The sequence below is a fragment of the Schistocerca piceifrons genome, chromosome X (genome assembly GCF_021461385.2).
Source record: "Schistocerca piceifrons isolate TAMUIC-IGC-003096 chromosome X, iqSchPice1.1, whole genome shotgun sequence".
Taxonomy (NCBI): domain Eukaryota; kingdom Metazoa; phylum Arthropoda; class Insecta; order Orthoptera; family Acrididae; genus Schistocerca; species Schistocerca piceifrons.
The window spans coordinates 510,764,566-510,781,368 of record NC_060149.1 but is presented as its reverse complement, the minus strand read 5'-3'; the positions used below and the strand labels follow the sequence as shown (position 1 = coordinate 510,781,368).

The 16,803-nt window shown below is 44.5% G+C and overlaps 1 protein-coding gene across 1 annotated transcript in view; it reads right to left on the bottom strand.

Moving 5' to 3' along the window:
- LOC124722468 (feline leukemia virus subgroup C receptor-related protein 1-like) overlaps positions 1-16,803 on the bottom strand; it is a 94,187-nt gene that overhangs the window by 61,041 nt on the left and 16,343 nt on the right. The window contains exon 3 of the mRNA XM_047247624.1: positions 13,871-14,012. Within this exon, the coding sequence (XP_047103580.1) occupies positions 13,871-14,012 (142 nt within the window). The remainder of the gene's footprint in view (positions 1-13,870; positions 14,013-16,803) is intronic.

Sequence of the window (16,803 nt, the reverse complement as noted above, 5' to 3'; positions counted from 1 at the left end):
TTCGATGACTCCACATCCATGACAACTTCTTGCGTCTTTCCTACCAAAAATTCCTCAATCTGCTCATATATTTCCCTTGGTACCCCATACGATCGGTTTTTTTTTTGTGGTAAGGTCTTATGGGACCAAACCACTGAGGTCATCGGTCCCTAAACTTACGCACTATTTAATCTACCTTAAAGTAAATTACGCTAAGGACGACACACACACCCATGCCCGAGGGAGGACTCGAACCTCTGACGGGGGCAGCCGCGCGGACCGTGACAAGACACCCTAGACCACGCGGCTAGCCCTCGCGCCGATCGTTCTTTTGATTGTAGTCATGGTGGGTTTCCAGCCGGAACATATTGTCATCTGGACACAATATTTCGGTGGCCCATCTAGACGCCATCTTCAGGTGAATAGGCCCTCGCACTAACTCGCCGGAATTGAAATCAAACATGCGGCGGCTCCTTCATACACCGACCGTGGGTCCACCGCGCGTGCGCGAACATAACTGTGATCTAACACAAGGCACAACAGCGGTACCTTGGACACCACTGAGTTGGTAAAAAGAGCTTACGCCATTTCAGATGCAGATAGTTTAACACAAGAACTAGATCATCTAAAAGCTGTGTTCAAGCAGAGAGGCTATACTGACAATCAGATCCACCGTGCTCTACAGATTGGACCTTCGAAGGAACTAACAGAAGATACGAGCAAATCGGTGGCATTCCTACCTTTTGCGGGGAGCATATCTTCAAAAGTACGAAGAATTTTAAAGAAATTTGATATTAAAAGTGTATTCCGTCCGCCAGCTAAGACCAGAGCTCTACTGGGCTCAGTGAAGGATGATTTGTGTTTGAGAAAGAGCGGGGTCTACAAGATTCCCTGCCATTGCGGAAAAGCCTATATTGGACAAACGATTCGTACGGTTCAGGATCGTTGCGTGGAACATCATCGCCACACGCATTTATTTCAGTCAGAAAAAACTGCAGTGGCGGCACATTGTCTTACTGAAGGACATAAAATGTTGTACGATGAGACACAAGTGGTTGCCCCTGTGTCACGGCATTGGGGCTGTGTAGTGAAAGAAGCCATTGAAATCCGGCTTTATGACAATATTATAAACAGAGATAAGGTGTATCCTTTAAGTAAGAGTTGGAACCCTGCTCTGTTTGACATTAAAAAACAACGGTCCTTGTTTCGGTCATCAAAAGCTATCAATCGCCTTTGATATCGATTTATCGTTCCGCGAGCTTTCACCACTTTTGTGCTGTTGTGCCTTGCGCTAGAGGGCAGTTATGTTCACTCACGCGCGGTGCATAAGGGAGCCGCCACGGAGTGTTTGATTTCAGTTCCGGCGAGTTAGTACGGCGGCCTACTCAACTGAAGATGGTGGCCAGGTGGACCGTCGAAATATTGTGTCCAGATGACGATATGTTCCGGCTGGAGACCCGAAATGAATACAACCAATTATTACGCAGGAAAGTTTACGGAACCACGATTGTTCTTTTGTTAATAAGCGCAGGTGTGGTACCGAGTCAACTGCTTTTCGGAAATTAAGAAACACTGCATCTATCTGACTTCCTTGATCCATCTAAGAAAAGTGAGATTTGGGTTAAATGATCGATGTTTGCGAAATCCATGCCAATTGGCATGGAGGATGTCATTATCTTAGAGATATCTTATTCTATTTGAGCTCAGAATATGTTCTAAGTTTCTGCAACAAGTGGATGACGAGGGTATTGGACAGTAGCTTTGTGGATAACTTCTGACACCCTTCTTGTAGTTGGGTGTGACCTGTGTTTTCTTCCAACTACTAGGTACTGTTTTATAATCGTGAGATTTACGATAGATTATGGTTAACAGAGGGGCTAACTCAGCCGCAAATTCAGTACAGAAGCTGGCACGGATTCTATCTGGCCCTGGGGCTTTGTTGAAATTCAACAATTTCAGCTGATTATCAACGCCACTGACACTAATATCTATTTCGCTCATCTTGTCAGTGGTAGGAGACTGAAAGTGGGGCAATATTCTTGGGTTTTCGTTTGTTAATGAATATTTGTCAGTGGGGTTATGGTTTTTTGCTTTCGTCTTGCTGCTTTCAATTTAGTTCCTATCCGTCCTTGAATGAGTGGAGTTTTTTGTCAGATCTTCCGACAATATTGTGCTGCAGCAGTCGTTGAAGGCTTCACGCGTTGTTCTCTCTACAGCCACGCGCTTTTCATCTATAGCACTACACCTGGTTTTATTCCCATTTATTCCAACGCTAAAAATGTGCCGATTTCTTGCTATATCATAATCTCCTGCTATATCCAGTCACTCGTTGATCAGTCTGGTGTGCGTAGTCGAAGACAGCAGAAGAAAAGTTGACGTTTTAAAATTCGAGTTTAAGAAATCATTCACCCAGGAGGATCGTACAGACATAGCCCCCTTTGACCGTTGCACCAACTACTGCATGGGCAAGATAGTAATAGGCATCCCTGGCGTAGAGTAGCAACCGAAAGAGTTGAAAATATATGAGTCAACAGGACCGGGCGGAGTCCTAATTCGGTTTTACAGTGAGTTCTCTATGGCACTGGCCCCTTACGTAGCTTGCATTTATCGCGAATCTCTCTCTCACCCTCCGCAAAGTTCCATGTGGCTGGAAAAAAGAGCAGGCACTCCTTTATATAAGAAGGGTAAAAGAATGAACCCTCACAATTGTAGACCAATATCATTAACATCGGTTTGCTGCTGAATTCCTGAGCATATTCTAAGTTCTAATATAATAATTTTCCTGGAGACGGAAAAGCTTCTGTCTACAAATCAGTAAGCCGGCCGAAGTGACCGTGCGGTTAAAGGCGCTGCAGTCTGGAACCGCGAGACTGCTACGGTCGCAGGTTCGAATCCTGCCTCGGGCATGGATGTTTGTGATGTCCTTAGGTTAGTTAGGTTTAACTAGTTCTAAGTTCTAGGGGACTAATGACCTCAGCAGTTGAGTCCCATAGTGCTCAGAGCCATTTGAACCATTTTTACAAATCAGTACGGATTTAGAGAGCATCGCTCGTGCGAAATTCGGTTTGCTCTGTGAACCATGGATGAAGGGCAACATACGGATTCCATTTTGCTAGCGAAGGTACGAGCATACGGAGTGGGTTCCCAAACATGTGAGTGGCTCGAAGACTTCTTAAGTAACAGAACCCAGTATGTTGTCCACGACGGCTAGTGTTCATCAGAAACAAGGGTATCGTCAGGACTGCCCCATGAAGTGTAATGGAACCGCTGTTATTTTCTATACACATACGCAGAAGAGCCAATGAAACTGGTACACCTGCCTCATATGGTGTAAGGCACGCGAGCACGAAGAAGTGCCGCAACACGAGGTGGCACGGACTCGACTAATGGGTGAAATAATGCTGGATGGAACCGGCACCACGAATCCAGCAGGGCTGTCCGTAAATCCGTAAGAATACGAGTGGGTGGAGATCTCTTCTGAACAGCACGTTACAAGGCATCCCAGATATACTCAATAATGTTCATGTCTGCGGAGATGTGTGGCCAGCGGAAGTGTTTAAGCTCAGAAGAGTTTTCCTGGAGCCACTCTGTCAATTCTGGACGTGTAGGGTGTGGCACTGTCCTGCTGGAATTGCCCACGTCCGTCGGAATGCACAATGGACATGAATGGATGCAGGTGATCAGATAGGATGCTTACGTACCTGTCATCTGGCAGAGTTGAATCTAGACGTGTCAGGGAGCACACATCGCTACAATTACACACGCCCCACGTCATTGAAAAGCTTCCAGCAGCTTGAAGAGTCTCCTGCTGACATGCAGGGCCCATGGTATCTTGAGGTTGTCTTCATACCCTTACACGTCCATCCTTTCGATACAATTTTAAACGAGACTCGTCCGACCAGGCAACATGTTTCCAGTCATCAACAGTCCAATGTCGGTGTTGACGCACGCAGGCGAGACGTAAAGCTTTGTGTTATGCAATCATCAAGGGTACTCGAGTGGGCCTTCGGCTCCGAGAGGCCATTTCGATGATATTTCTCTGAATGGTTCGCACGTTGACACTTGTTGATAGCCCGTCATTGAAATCTGCAACAATTTGCGGAAGGGTTACAGTTCTGTCACGCTGAACGATTCTCTCCAATCGTCGTTGGCCCCGTTCTTGCAGGATCTTTTTCCGACCACAGAGATGTCAGAGATTTGATGTTTTAGCGGATTCCTGATATCCACGGTACTCTCGTGAATTGGTCGTTCGGGAAAAGCCCCACTTCATCACTACCTTGGAGACGCTGTGTCCCATCTCTCGTCCGCCGACTATAACAACATGTTCAAACTCACTTAATTCTTGATGACCTGCCATTGTCGCACCAGTAACTGGTCCAACAACTGCGCCAGACACTTGTTGTCTTATACAGGGTGTTACAAAAAGGTACGGTCAAACTTTCAGGAAACATTCCTCACACACAAATAAAGAAAAGATGTTATGTGGACATGTGTCCGGAAACGCTTAATTTCCATGTTAGAGCTCATTTTAGTTTCGTCAGTATGTACTGTACTTCCTCCATTCACCGGCAGTTGGCCCAATTGACGGAAGGTAATGTTGACTTCGGTGCTTGTGTTGACATGCGACTCATTGCTCTACAGTACTAGCATCAAGCACATCAGTACGTAGCATCAACAGGTTAGTGTTCATCACGAACGTGGTTTTGCAGTCAGTGCAATGTTTACAAATGCGGAGTTGGCAGATGCCCATTTGATGTATGGATTAGCACGGGGCAATAGCCGTGGCGCGGTACGTTTGTATTGAGACAGATTTCCAGAACGAAGGTGTCCCGACAGGAAGACCTTCGAAGCAATTGATCGGCGTCTTAGGGAGCACGGAACATTCCAGCCTATGACTCGCGACTGGGGAAGACCTTGAACAACGAGGACACCTGCAATGGACGAGGCAATTCTTCGTGCAGTTGACGATAACCCTAATGTCAGCGTCAGAAAAGTTGCTGTACAAGGTAACGTTGACCACGTCACTGTATGGAGAGTGCTACGGGAGAACCAGTTGTTTCCGTACCATGTACAGCGTGTGCAGGCACTATCAGCAGCTGATTGACCTCCACGGGTACACTTCTGCGAATTGTTCATCCAACAATGTGTCAATCCTCATTTCAGTGCAAATGTTCTCTTGACGGATGAGGCTTCATTCCAACGTGATCAAATTGTAAATTTTCACAATCAACATGTGTGGGCTGACGAGAGTCCGCACGCAATTGTGCAATCACGTCATCAACACAGATTTTCTGTGAACGTTTGGGCAGCCATTGTTGGTGATTTCTTGACTGGGCCCCATGATCTTCCACCTACGCTCAATGGAGCACGTTATCATGATTTCATACGGGATACTCTACCTGTGCTGCTAGAACATGTGCCTTTACAAGTACGACACAACATGTGGTTCATGCACGATGGAGCTCCTGCACATTTCAGTCGAAGTGTTCGTACGCTTCTCAACAACAGATTCGGTGACCGATGGATTGGTAGAGGCGGACCAGTTCCATGGCCTCCACGCTCTCCTGACCTCAACCTTCTTGACTTTCATTTACGGGGGCATTTGAAAGCTCTTGTCTACGCAACCCCGGTACCAAATGTAGAGACTCTTCGTGCTCGTATTGTGGGCGGCTGTGATACAATACGCCATTCTCCAGGGCTGCATCAGCGCATCAGGGATTCCATGCGACGGAGGGTGGATGCATGTATCCTCGCTAATGGAGGACATTTTGAACATTTCCTGTAACAAAGTGTTTGAAGTCACGCTGGTAAGTTCTGTTGCTGTGTGTTTCCATTCCATGATTAATGTGGTTTGAAGAGAAGTAATAAAATGAGCTCTAACGTGGAAAGTAAGCGTTTTCGGACACATGTCCACATAACATATTTTCTTTCTTTGTGTGTGAGGAATGTTTCCTGAAAGTTTGGCCGTACCTTTTTGTAACACCCTGTATAGGTATTGCCGACGCAGTGCCGTATTCTGCCTTTTCGCATATCTCTGCATTTGAATATTCAAGCCTATACCAGTTTCTTTGGCGCTTCAGTGTAGATATCAAGTGGCTGGGGTGGGCAGCTATCTGAGGTTGTTTGCTGATGATGCTGTGGTGTACGAGAATGTGTCGAAGTTGAGTAACTGTAGAAGGATGCAGGATAACTCCCAGAATTTCTATTTAGTCTGATGAATATCTGCTTGCCCTCAATGTAGAGAACGCTAATGAGCAGGAAAAATAATCCTGTAAAATTTGAACTCAGCATTTTTGGTGTGTTGCTTGACACGTCACATCGATCAAATATCTAGGCGTACCGTGGCAGAGCGATGCGAAAAGGAACGGGCACTTAAGTATCGTAGTAGGTAAGGTGAACGGTCGAGTTCGATTTATTTTAAGAAAGCTTAGCTCATCTATAAAAAAGAGCACATTTTGAAGATCAATGGGTCCCATTCTTGAGTACAACTCGAGCGTTTGGGACTCCCACCGGTATGGATTAAAGTAAGACATCGAAACAGTACAGAGGCGTGGTGCCAGATTTGTTACCGGTAAATTCGATCAACAAAATATAACTTCAATCGTAACATATGTTAATTTTTTCAGCTTCACGATCTCATCATACTTATTTCCTTTATTCATAACTTGAACACCGTTTTAGTCCTTTGTCGAACCAGTGTGATATTACACGTAATTCATTCAACTAGCTGGTGAGAATAGGAGCGTATGAGATGATAATCTCAGATCACCGGCAATCTCTCTCGTGTCATATTGTTTCTGTTGGATCTTTCATGTGACACTATCACTAACAACAACAATTGTGGTGTCACCGCCAGATACCACACTTGCTAGGTGGTAGCCTTTAAATCGGCCGCGGTCCGTTAGTATACGTCGGACCCGCGTGTCGCCACTATCAGTGATTGCAGACCGAGCGCCGCCACACGGCAGGTCTAGTCCAGAGAGACTCCCTAGCACTCGCCTCAGTTGTACAGCCGACTTTGCTAGCGATGGGTCACTGTCTACCTACGCTCTCACTTGCAGAGATTACAGTTTAGCATAGCCTTCAGCTACGTCATTTGCTACGATCTAGTATGGCGCCATATTCAGTTACTATGAATGTATTCTGAACAGATAATATTACCTCACGTCAGTATAGTTCTTCTCTCCTCACGCCAGCCTGCGTAAGCTAAAACGCGTGCATTTCGGCCTCCACTAGTAACACGGTGTTAGCTCTTTTGCAACACAACAACAATAATGCCCAGTTATAGAAGTCATGGCAGCTATTCCGAAATATGAAGGAAGGCTATAATTTAAAGGTTTCCGCTACTTCAAGGTAATTAGAGACGGAACACAAGCTCTGAAAGGACAAGTTTGAGGAAATAGTAGAGGCTGGCTCTTTTTAAGGAAACCAGCAACTTGAGCCTTGGGAACTACGAGAACCCTCAATCAGAGCGCCCCTGCGGTATTTCCACTTCACTCCTCCCAGGTGTGTGTCCAGAGTTTCATTACACCATTGGGTGAGCTCATTCTGTATTATTTGAAGACTAATGTAAATGGGTAGTAATAACTGAAGTACTCCTTACATTTTATAAATATGTATGTAATCTACATGAACATGAATGTATTTTTTAACATATCCTCCTAAACTGTTGGACCGATTTCAGCCAAACTTGGTACATATTTCACTTGTTATCTGGAAAGAAACACTCTGGTGGTAGAAACCACCTCCCTTCCGAAGTGATGGGAATGGGGCTGAAAAGAATCGTAGCTCACGGCACGCAACTACCCGAAGTACATTCATGTGTTTGAGAATGAGAGCACTTAGCGAACTTCAGCAAACTTAACACAGTTTCAAATCTTTATGTAACTTTTCCCTGCTGACACTCTACACAAAATGACGAAAGAAGAAAGTTTATAGCCGGCCGCGGTGGCCGTGCGGTTCTACGCGCTGCAGTCCGGAACCGCGGGTCTGCTACGGTCAAAGGTTCGAATCCTGCCTCGGGCATGGATGTGTGTGATGTCCTTAGGTTAGTTAGGTTTAAGTAGTTCTAAGTTCTAGGGGACTGATGACCTAAGATGTTAAGTCCCATAGAGCTCAGAGCCATTTGAACAAGAAAGTTTATAGCTTACTGCATTTTCGCTTTTCATGCAGTAACGCTGTCGCAACGGACTGTTTTTTAATTTATTACTTCTTTACTACTAACTTTATTCCTAACATATTTTGCAGACAGTATCCACATATAATACTAAATGTAACTGCAAAATTATACCATTTTACGACCCATAGTTCGGGAGATATGACGTCATAAACATTGAAATACATGAAGAACTGGATTTTCTTAAAACGGAGAGCGAATTATCGATACTAAACTCATCCAGTGTCTGATAATGAGAACACTTAGCTACTTGCAACTATCTTTGAACATAATTTCAAACCTTTCTTAAGCTTTTTCCCTTTTATATGTTTAACGTCAAATATTTGCCACATTAACTCATTTATAATCAGAAGTTAGAAGCTGTGTTACACAGGGAAGTTAGGCGCTTTAAAAAGTCGGGGTTTACTGGTTACTTGCTGCCTGGAAAGAAATACTGTGGGCTTAAGAACCACCTATTTCCCATAGGGATCGCAATGAAATGGGGGTAACGTTGAAGCATAACTCAGGAACACATGGAGCATTTTCAACCATATTTGTTAGGTACATGACTTAGTATTCGTATAAAAATACTGTAGGATTATGCTTCCCCACTACCGATTGGTTGGGGGTTTGTATGAGAAGAGGCGACTTAAAAATGTTCGGAAATGACCGGTTTCTATTTGTTTCCTGTATTTAGTTGACTTGAATAATTTTAAATGTATGAATTACTGTTTGTTTCTTATTTGTGCTGTTCAATGTGTCAACTAGGACCCGAGAATGAGCACGCAGCGAGCTAAAAATTTTGTCAGCGTGTTTCTGGATTTAAGGTCAAGTCACATAGCTGAATAACTCAACAAACTGACCTTCCTCCTTGGAGTCGAATGATGTAAAACAGAAGAGAATCAGAGTATACTGTATACGTGCAATCTGTGTCACGTAGAGATATGTTCAGCATCACCTCCTAGACCCATTGATCGATTTCTACTAAACTTAGTACACATGTTACTTACAATCTTGAAGTAAATACTGTGGGATAAAAAACACAGACCTCCGATTGGGATGGTGGGGGATAACGAGATGATAGACAGAGACGGGGTGTAGGAGAAGGTAGGCAGAGAGAGGGGGAAGAGGCCCAGACGAGATAGGGGGGAGGAGAAGACGGACAGGGAGGGGCTGGTGTAGGCCATAGGCGAGAGAGTTGGAAAAGGAGATGGACAAGGAAAGGGAGGGGATGATGGGCACAGCGAAGAGCATGAGGAGGTGGACAGACAGAGACAGGTGGAGGAAGAGAGGGGCAGAGAGAGAGGGGAGCAGGAGATAGACGAGACAGGGCGGAGGAGGAGATGGAGAGAGAGAGAGAGAGAGAGGAACTGGAAGGAGGTGGGCCAATAGAAGTTTGGAATAGATAAATACGTGGCCAAAGCCAAGCTAGTAATTTCAGTAAATAAGAACTGTCTCGAAGTACAAATGGCGCCTCTTTTCGGTTTTATTTATTTAGAAGTGTTTATTTGTTTAGAAATGAAGCTAAATGCTCACTGGTTACACCACAGGATGTGCATTCAAGACTTGTTTTTCCCACCAATAATATTGACTGTTTCGTGGTTTTCTAAAATCATTTCACTCACTTGCCAAAATGATTTCTTCGAAACACGACAAGCTCGTGTCAGCCTCTATGAGGTGAGCTACACTGTGCGGTCACATTAATGTGACCGCCTGTCATAAGCCTGAATACCACCTTTTGCAGCGCCAACCGCTGAGAGACGTGTAGGAAGAGTATCAGTGAGATTCTGGAAGGTACCGACAGTGATGTGGAGCCATGCCGGCTCAGTGCTGTGGCCAGCTGTTCTCGTTCGAGGATCCATGGCGCGAACTGCCCGATCGAAGTGGTCCCACAAATTCTCGATTGGGTTTAAATCCAGGGAGTCTGATGGCCAGGGAGGTACGGTACACTCATCCTGGGTTCTTCGAACCACGTACGTACACTGTAAGCTGTGTGACACGTTGCATTGTCCTGCTGATAGATGCCATCGTGCCAAAGAAAAACAAACCGCATGTAGGGGCGGAAATGAACCCCAAAGATAATCGAATACTTTTGTTGATCCATTGTGGCTTTCAAAATGACGAAATCACCGAGGGTATGCCACGAAAGCAATCCTCAAACCGTAACGCCCCTCTTTCTGCTTGGAATCCTCCAGTGATTGTTGCTGGGTGTCTGCTTTCTTCTGTCCAAGGAGCATAAAACGTGATTCATCTGAAAAGGCCACCTGTTGCCACTCAGTGGACGTCCGGTTGCCGTATTAGCACGAAAATTCCAGCCTCTGTCGCCGATGAACAGCAGTCCGCATGGGAGCATTGGCCAGGAGGCTGCTGCGGAGGCCCATACACAGAAACGTTCGCTGAATGGCCGTTAGGAGACGCTGTTGGTAGCCCTTGGTTCATCCGGGCAGGCAATTCCTCAACGGTTCATGTCCATTCGGCCGTAAACATCTCCGCTACCGTCGTTCACCCTTGTTATTTATGGCCCGTGGTACACCATAGTTAACTTCGGCACCGGTTCTGGATAACGCCATTTCGTCATACATGCTATACAGTGAGTTGACAGAAGTCATGGGATAGCGATATGCACATAATACAGATGTTGGTAACATAGCGTACACAAGCTACAGTATAAAATGCCAGTGTATTTGCGCAGCTGTCATTTGTACTCAGATGATTCATTTGGAGAGGTTCCCGACGTGATTATGACCGCCCGACGAGAATTAACAGACTTTGAACTCGGAATGGTAGTTGAAGACAGACGCATAGGACATTCTATTTCGGAAATCGTTAGAGAATTCAAGCGTGCCGAGAATACGAAATTTCAGGAATTACCTCTCACCACGCACAATGCAGTGGCCGACGGCCTTCACTTAGCAACCGAGAGCAGCGGTGTTTGCGTAGAGTTTTCATTGCTATCAGACAAGCAACACTGCGTGAAATAACGGCAGAAATCAATGTGGGACGTACGGCAATTGTATCTGTTAGGATAGTGCGGCGAAATTGGCCGTTTATGGGCTAGTAGCAGACGATCGACGCGAGTACCTTTGCTATAGCACGACATCACCTGTAGCGCCTCCCCTGGACTCGTTACCATACCGGTTGGACGACTGGTAGGTAAACCGTGGCCTGGTCAGATGAGTCCCGATTTCAGTTGGTAAGAGCTGATGGTACAGTTCGAGTGTGACGCAAACGTGACGAAGCCACGGACCCACGTTGTCAGTAAGACACTGTGCAAGCTGACTGTGGCTCCATAAAGGGATAAGCTGTGTTTATATGGATTGGACTGGGTCCTCTTGTCCAACTGAACCTATAATTGGCTGGAAATGGTTAAGTTCGGCCACTTGGAGACCATTTGCAGCCATTCATGGACCACATGTTCCCAAACGACGATGCACCCTGTCACTGGGCCACAACTGTTCACGACTGGTTTGAAGAACTTTCTGGGCAATTCGAGCGAATGATTTGCCCACCCAGATTGCCAGACATAAGGCCTGTTGAAAATTTATACAACATAATTGAGAGGTCAGTATACTTTAACCACGGCGGCACACGAACAGTTTACAGACTTAGTCGTTTTGGAAATGCTTCCACCCTTGGCCCGAAAGCCAATAATCATACCCTATTGGACAAGAGATAAATCGTTCCCTCTCCACATTATAACAACTGCGCTGTTTTCCATGTCCCATGAACAGCCTCTACCGGCTGTCACCAGTCGTCTGTGAGTGGTTATTGCACGTTGACGTCAAACACAGGCGAGGGTCACATTAATGTCACAGGACCGTGTAGTAATCCGTTTTTAGTGGCCTAGAAACTTATGACATGTCATCCTTTAAACTTTTTTACTTTTGCATCCAAGAAACCATCACGTGTACAGGGTGTCCGTGAAATCATATTCGACAGGTTGTAGAGGGTAATTACGAATAAAGTTATAAGCAGAAATATTTGTTTCAAAACGGTCTGTTTTCTTGTTACAAGAAAAATTAAATATATTCACGAATTTGAGAGCGACCGAAGCAGAAGTGGAGGAAAAATGCAACGCTGTAGAAGCATGCATACCAATGGGAAAGAAGCAACTGTATAAATACCAAGAGCTCAGATGGTAAGCCATTGCTAAGAAAAAAGGGACACAGAAAGGAAACGAACTTGTAGACAATACTTTGCAAAGGGAAGGGAAAATAGATGGAGATGATACTGTGAGCACTGAAAGACCTAAGTCGATACAAGGCACTTGGTGTAGATAACATTCTCTCATTAATTAGAGCCTTGGCTGTACGGACTATGATAAAACTGTTTCATCTTTATGGGAGAAGTAAACAACCGCCAGGCGTCAAATTGAGTATAATATTCCCCATTACAAAGAAGGCTCATGCTAACAAGTGTGAATATAGCCGAACAATTAGTTTAATAAGTAATGATTTCAAAATACTGACACCAATTAGCTACAGAAAAAACCAAAAACTGGTAGAAACCGACCTCGGAGAAGATCAGTGTGCGTCCCGGAGAAATGTAGGAACATGCGAGGTAATACTGACGCTATGACTTATCTTAGAGGACTGGAGAAAGGCAAACCTACGTTTATATCATTTTTACATAAAGGAAAAGCTTTTGACAAAGTTGGTCTTCACTTGTACGTTGAGTGAGCATTAAAGTAAATCATGGGGATATCTGGAAAGGGAATTAAGGTTCAGGGACAAGAAATAAAAACTTTGAGGATTTCTTATGATATTGTTATCTTCCAAGATCAGTGCAACGGAATGGATGGTATCGGGAAAAAGGTTATAAGATAAATATCAACTAAAGTAAAACAAATGTAATAGAACCAAGTGAAGTAAGGCAGGCGATGCTGAGAAAATTATATTAGGAAATGAAACATGAGTTTCACAATTTGGGCAGCAAAATAACTGACCATGATCCAAGTACAGAGTATAGAAAATGCAGATTAGTAATAACAAGAAATGTATTTCTAGACTAGAAAAATGTGTTTACATTTAATATAAAGTTAATTGTTAGGAATCATTTCCGGAAGGTTACTGCTGGAGTGTAGCGCTGTGCGGCAGTGAAAGTAGACGCTGAACAGTTCAGACGAGAAGAGAATAGAAGTTTTTGAAATTTGAGGCTATAGAAGCATGACGAAGATTACATGTATGCGTCTGATAACTAATGAAGAGATATTATTCGAATGGGAGGCATAACCTTAATAAAAGAAAGGGATCGGTTGACAGGACACATTCTGAGGTATCAAGGAATCGTCAATTTGGTAATGGAGAAATGTGTGTGGGGGGGGGGGGGGGGAGAGGGATGAGTGGAGAGAGCGGGCGAACGGAGGGGAGTGGCGGGACGGGTGTTAAATATTGTAGGAGAGCAAGGCTTGACTGCAGTAGGCAGATCCAGACTGATCTAGGTTGCGCGAGTTATTCAGAGATGAAAAGAATTGTACAGCACAGGCTACTGCAGCTGCTTAAAACAAGTATTCGGACCGAAGACCAAAACAACATCAATATGGAAGAGTTTCATCTCTGAACAATGTGTTTTCACGTCAATTACCAAGAACTGAAACATCAAGTAAGAAATTCCCGGAGGAAGGGCGACTGAGTTACACAGGCAAAACAAAGAGTAAATGTGCCATTAGATGAAAATGATAAAGTAATACAATAAAGAATATATGTTAGAGTGTTTACAACATGAAGTTCCACTCACAGAACAAAATGAGTAGCAGGATAGCGGTTGCTGCTGCGGCCACGCCGTAGGCAGACACGCGGATATCATGCCCTATGTCCTCAATGTTCTCGTGGTCCCGCACCAGCAGAGGATTCACCAGCAAGCTTGTAGCCACCCCTATCTGAAACATGAGGTATATTTCCAGTTTCCCGAGCTTTGGCAGGTTGCATTCATTATATGAGATAGGGTCTAAAAGTACCTATGGACTAGGTGTTACTCTAGCCACTCAGGCTGTGTGTGAACAATGTAGGTGGTAGTAAGGATGACTATAGCAGCACGGCAAGAGATACATGGCTGATGCTGTCCACTTCACTGTTCATCGAAGGCAACCTCTATACTCTACATCGACGTCTTCTCCAACAACGGTGCAGCTGCAGCCTATGCTAAAATTTGTGGTAACGCACAGTGTGACACTCACAAATAACGATCTTAAATAATCACTTAGCTGTTCGCTTACTACTAAAACAATAATCAACATCAACGTTAATAGGATACAATCTCTGTTTACAGTAGCCTACTGTTAATAATGTATTACAAGAAACTCCCCGACCACTATATACCTCACAGTAAGTTATCTATTGTGGCAAAATATACCGCTTGTAACCTCTCATGTTCATCAACAATAATTGTAAAAAAGTTACTAATCTTCAAGCAAAATCTCCGTTGGCGTGTATGTAGGCAATTTATACCTTCAGAACACTCATAAATGTCTTCTATGATTGAGCAATGTAGGTAGTGTTCGGGTATTTTTATTTTTTTAAAATATGATAGTAGAAGTGTGAAACAAGATAAATAGGTTATGAGTATGACAACTGAGTTACTCCCGGCGTATAAAACGTTGGAACAACTTACGGGAATGCAGAAGCGTGATTTCTTCGACAACAGCTAATATTTCGACAGGTGAAGACAGTGTCATTTTCAAGAAACAAATACACCGAGAGATCTCTGTGCTAGGAAATTTAAACCCTTAGCAGGTGAGGTAATACCTACCAAAAACCATTATACGGCATGTGCCGAAAGACAGAAAACACACACACACACGCACACACACACACACACACACACACACACACACACACACACAGAGAGAGAGAGAGAGAGAGAGAGAGAGAGAGAGAGAGAAGGAGTGGACGATGATACGGAAATAATACAAAAACAACACATTCCGATGCCTAGTACGGTACATGAAAACATCGTTGGCGCTCAAAACAGATTCCAGTCGTCTGCAAATGGTTAATAACACGTCCTATACGGTTTTCAAGGGAATCTTATACCGTTCTTAAGGCAAATTAATGGCAAGTTCAGCTAACGAAGATAGAGTTGGATAGCGATCACGCATCCTTCACTCCATAGCAGATGACATGGGTTTAATAATATTGAGAGCTGTGTGAACAGGGGCCCTATCATCTTGGAACATAGCGTCACCAATGGGGAACAAATATTGTACAGTGGGATGGGCCTTATCAGCCAATACGGTCACATAATCCTAAGCGGTAATGCGACGTTACAGAATAACCGTGGGGCCCATGTAATACAACGATATGTCTGCACAAATCACCCAGCCTCCGCCATGTTTCACTCTTGGGACGTAAACTGGACCAGAAGTTGGAAATAGTATGAAACAAGACTCATCTTACCAAATGACGCTCTTACACTGCCCCGTAGTCGAGGTTTTATGGCTCCCCCACCACATTTGTCGGTCACGGGCATTTTCAGCACTAGCGTGCAGTTTTGGAATTCCAGGTCGCCTCCAATTCCCCGCTTCTTGATCTCCCTTCGTGTTGTTTTGGTGCTAATAACAAGGTTCGCGAGTGCGACATTCAGTTCTGTAGTGCTTTTGCCACTGTCGTCCTCTTATTTTTCGCGTCCGCAGTTCGTGGTCTAATGGCTACCGTTGCTAACTCTGGATTACGGGGTCCCGGGTTCGATACCCGGCCGGATTGGGGATTTTATCTGCCCGGGGACTGGGTGTTTGTGTTGTCCTCATCATTTCATCATCAATATCATCATTTGTGACTGAGGCTAGATTGGGCTATGTACAAAAGTTGGACTGTGTAAAAATATTGGGACTTTGTACGGGCGCTGATGACCGCCCAGTTGAGGGCCGCGCCCCCCCCCCCCCCCTCCCCCCTCCCCAATCAGCATACGGTATAACTTTTTTTTTTTTTTTTTTTTTTGAGGTGCCTCTTCGAACACCAGACATTTCGGCTAGCTTGGTTACGGAAGCACCCACCAAACGAGCACCAACAGTTTGCTCACGTGTGAACACACTTAGCTCGGACATAATGCACTCATACTACACAGAATACTGTTCTGACCACTACTGGCACGAGTATTGTGGACACTGCACAGGAGCCGTTTGTCGTCAAATGCAACAGCGTGACCTGCAGGTTTTCCTAGCATCTGCATTTGTGTTCAAACATGAATTTCTCGCAGTGTTCCCGGTTTTTGGCCAACCCCTTGCACATACACACACCGAGAACAACAGACCCTAATACAGAACCAAGTATGAACTGCATCAGAAGTTGTCGATAGTAAATATTAATTACCAGAAGGTGAGCAAGTAGCATTACCTTTCCCCTCTGTTGTGTAGCCAGATAGAGAGCAGGTCAATCAACATGGGGATAGATTTAATTCTACTTGCTCACCCGTTGTGTGGTGGCATTACTTGTTAACGGTTTGCGTGTTGTCTTTCTACATATGCTGTATTACGGTTCTCGGTCGGCGCAGTCCCGCGTACTGACGGTTAAATTTCTTCACACAGCGCTCTCTCTTTGCATGTGTCTTGGAAAATTATGGCGTGTCCTTATGTTGAAATAGCGGCAGTTATCGAAGACGTAACCCGGTCGCATTCCCGCAAGTTCTTTTTACAAATTATTAGTAATTATGTAATTAATATTTCTTGTAATTGT